At 37.6% G+C, this 2106-nt stretch overlaps 1 protein-coding gene across 1 annotated transcript; it reads right to left on the bottom strand.

Moving 5' to 3' along the window:
* Window positions 1–561: 561 nt before the first annotated feature.
* On the bottom strand, window positions 562–1806 carry LOC145050981 (uncharacterized). The gene is made up of 2 exons (XM_078999146.1): window positions 1266–1806; window positions 562–1106 (listed from the first exon to the last, which is right to left on the bottom strand). The coding sequence occupies exons 1-2, from the start codon at window positions 1804–1806 to the stop codon at window positions 562–564; spliced, it is 1086 nt and encodes a 361-aa protein (XP_078855272.1).
* Window positions 1807–2106: the final 300 nt, after the last annotated feature.

The following is a 2106-nucleotide window of genomic DNA, read 5'->3' as shown; positions in this document are numbered from 1 at the left end:
TGCTTGGAAATAAATATAATTTCATGCTTGTAAATAAGCAAATTTTAATAACTTTTTTTCTGAATCTTTAAGGCAATGTGAGGATGGTGTAATGCAACAATTAGGATGGAACCTCTGTTATAGGGCGACTTTCAAAATTAGGCCCTGCACCAACCCTCTTATGTCATATTTGTGTATTTATTATTATTAGACCATCCGTTATACCCACCACATACCACATATGTGGTGGGTGCCACATCAGCACCACATTCCATTACCACTAACATGGGATACTTACCACTAACACACCACTCCACATCATTATTTTTATTTTTTTTTAATTCAAAAATACAATAAAATTACTTTTTTTTTAATTCAAAAATACAATAAAATTACTTTTTTTTTTAATTCAAAAATTAAAATAAAATTACATTTTTTATAAGTAAAAAGCATTCATTTTTTTAAAACTATTTTTTCATTAATTATAAAAATAAAATAACAACTTTAAACTACATTACTTAGTTAATCTAGAAAACAAACATTACATTAATAAGAAAACGAACAAACATACATATAAAAATCCTAATCGTCGTTCATGCTATGTTGGTACAAATGTTCCGCGACATCTTCTCGAAAATTGAAACACGTTTCACTGTTATGAATTTCGACAACTCGCTCCAAAAAAACATTCGTTCCGGGTACGAACTCCTCAATTGGAACGACAACGTCGTTTGGATCATACGTGCAAATCGCTCGACCTTCATCTTCAATAATCATATTATGCATTATAATACATGCTAGGACCATTCGCTTAATTCTTTCTTTATCCCAGAGTCGTGTAGCATATTTCACTACATGCCATGTTTGCTTAAGGACTCCAAATGCCCTCTTGATATCCTTTCTCGCTGATTCCTGTTTTTTTGTAAAAAATTTTGCTTTTTCACTTCGAGGAACTGAGTATGCCTTCATCAATGTAGAATAATCCGGGTATATCCCATCACCAAGGTAGTAACCATATTTGTACGCGTGCCCGTTTACCGTGAACGTCACATCAGGTGCTTTGCCGGTCCAAATATCGTTGAAAAGTGGAGACGGACCAAGAACATTAAGGTCGTTGTTAACCCCCGCTACTCCAAAAAAGGCATGTCATATCCACAAATCTTGAGATGCAACAGCTTCTAGGATGATAGTTGGTTCACCTATATCTCCTCGAGTGAACTAACCACGCCATGCAGTTGGACATTTTTCCTAAGCCACATGCATACAATCTAGACTGCCAAGCATACCAGGAAATCCATGCCTCTCTTCATGAGCCGAATATAATCTCTCAATATCACGTTGAGTAGGTTTACGCAAATATTCTTCGTGAAAAACCTCATAAACACATGCAGAAAACCAATCTACACATTCAACCGCGGTCCTCTCGGATATTTTCAAGTATTCGTCAGATGCATCAAATGCTATACCGTATCCCAAATACCTAAGAGCAGCCGCACATTTTTGTATACTACTAAAACCCATTCTTCCTCTAGCGTCGGGTTTTTGTTTGAAAAAATCATAACGAGATTCTAAAGCATTACTAATACGTAAAAATATAGCCTTATTCAGACGAAAACGACGTTCGAACGAGTCGTCATTATAAAGACAATTATCGGCAAAGTAATCACGTACCAATAAGTCGTGTGCGGCTTGGCGATCACGATTGACGACCGCCCTTGTACGTGCTGCATTCGAACTTTCTTCGGCGTGAACGTGTTGCACAACATTGAAGAATGTCTCGACGAATTCTATGTCGTCATCCGAGTCAAAACTTTTTAAAAATTCCATATTTATTGAGGGATCCATGGGTGTAATTGAGTGTAATAGAATGTGTATGTATGTGTATGTGTTTTGGTATTAGAAGTGTATTTATAATTGAGTTTGAAAAAAAAAAAACGGCCAAAATAGCCGTTCAACGGCCCCCAAAACCAAACACCAATCGAATTCATCGTTTGAATCCGTTGTCCCGACCACGACTCGCAACGACCACGGACCACCACGAACCACCGGGACGGTGTGCACGTCCGTGGTTCGTGGCCAACTAGACAACGGTCCGCTTCGTGCTACGTATACCGGTTAGCCTTATGC

This window comes from Lactuca serriola, chromosome 1 (assembly GCF_051521515.1).
Source record: "Lactuca serriola cultivar US96UC23 chromosome 1, Lser_US96UC23_V15, whole genome shotgun sequence".
Taxonomy (NCBI): Eukaryota; Viridiplantae; Streptophyta; class Magnoliopsida; order Asterales; family Asteraceae; genus Lactuca; species Lactuca serriola.
The sequence above is the reverse complement of the archived record's forward strand: the minus strand, read 5'-3'. Positions and strand labels throughout refer to the sequence as shown.

Excerpts from the sequence above, each read along its gene's own strand:
- LOC145050981 (XM_078999146.1), bottom strand. The coding sequence starts at position 1,806 with ATGGAATTTTTAAAAAGTTTTGACTCGGATGACGACATAGAATTCGTC. Across the intron at positions 1,107-1,265 it reads AGAGAGGCATGGATTTCCTG|CGGGGGTTAACAACGACCTT; the intron begins GTATGCTTGGCA and ends TTTTTGGAGTAG.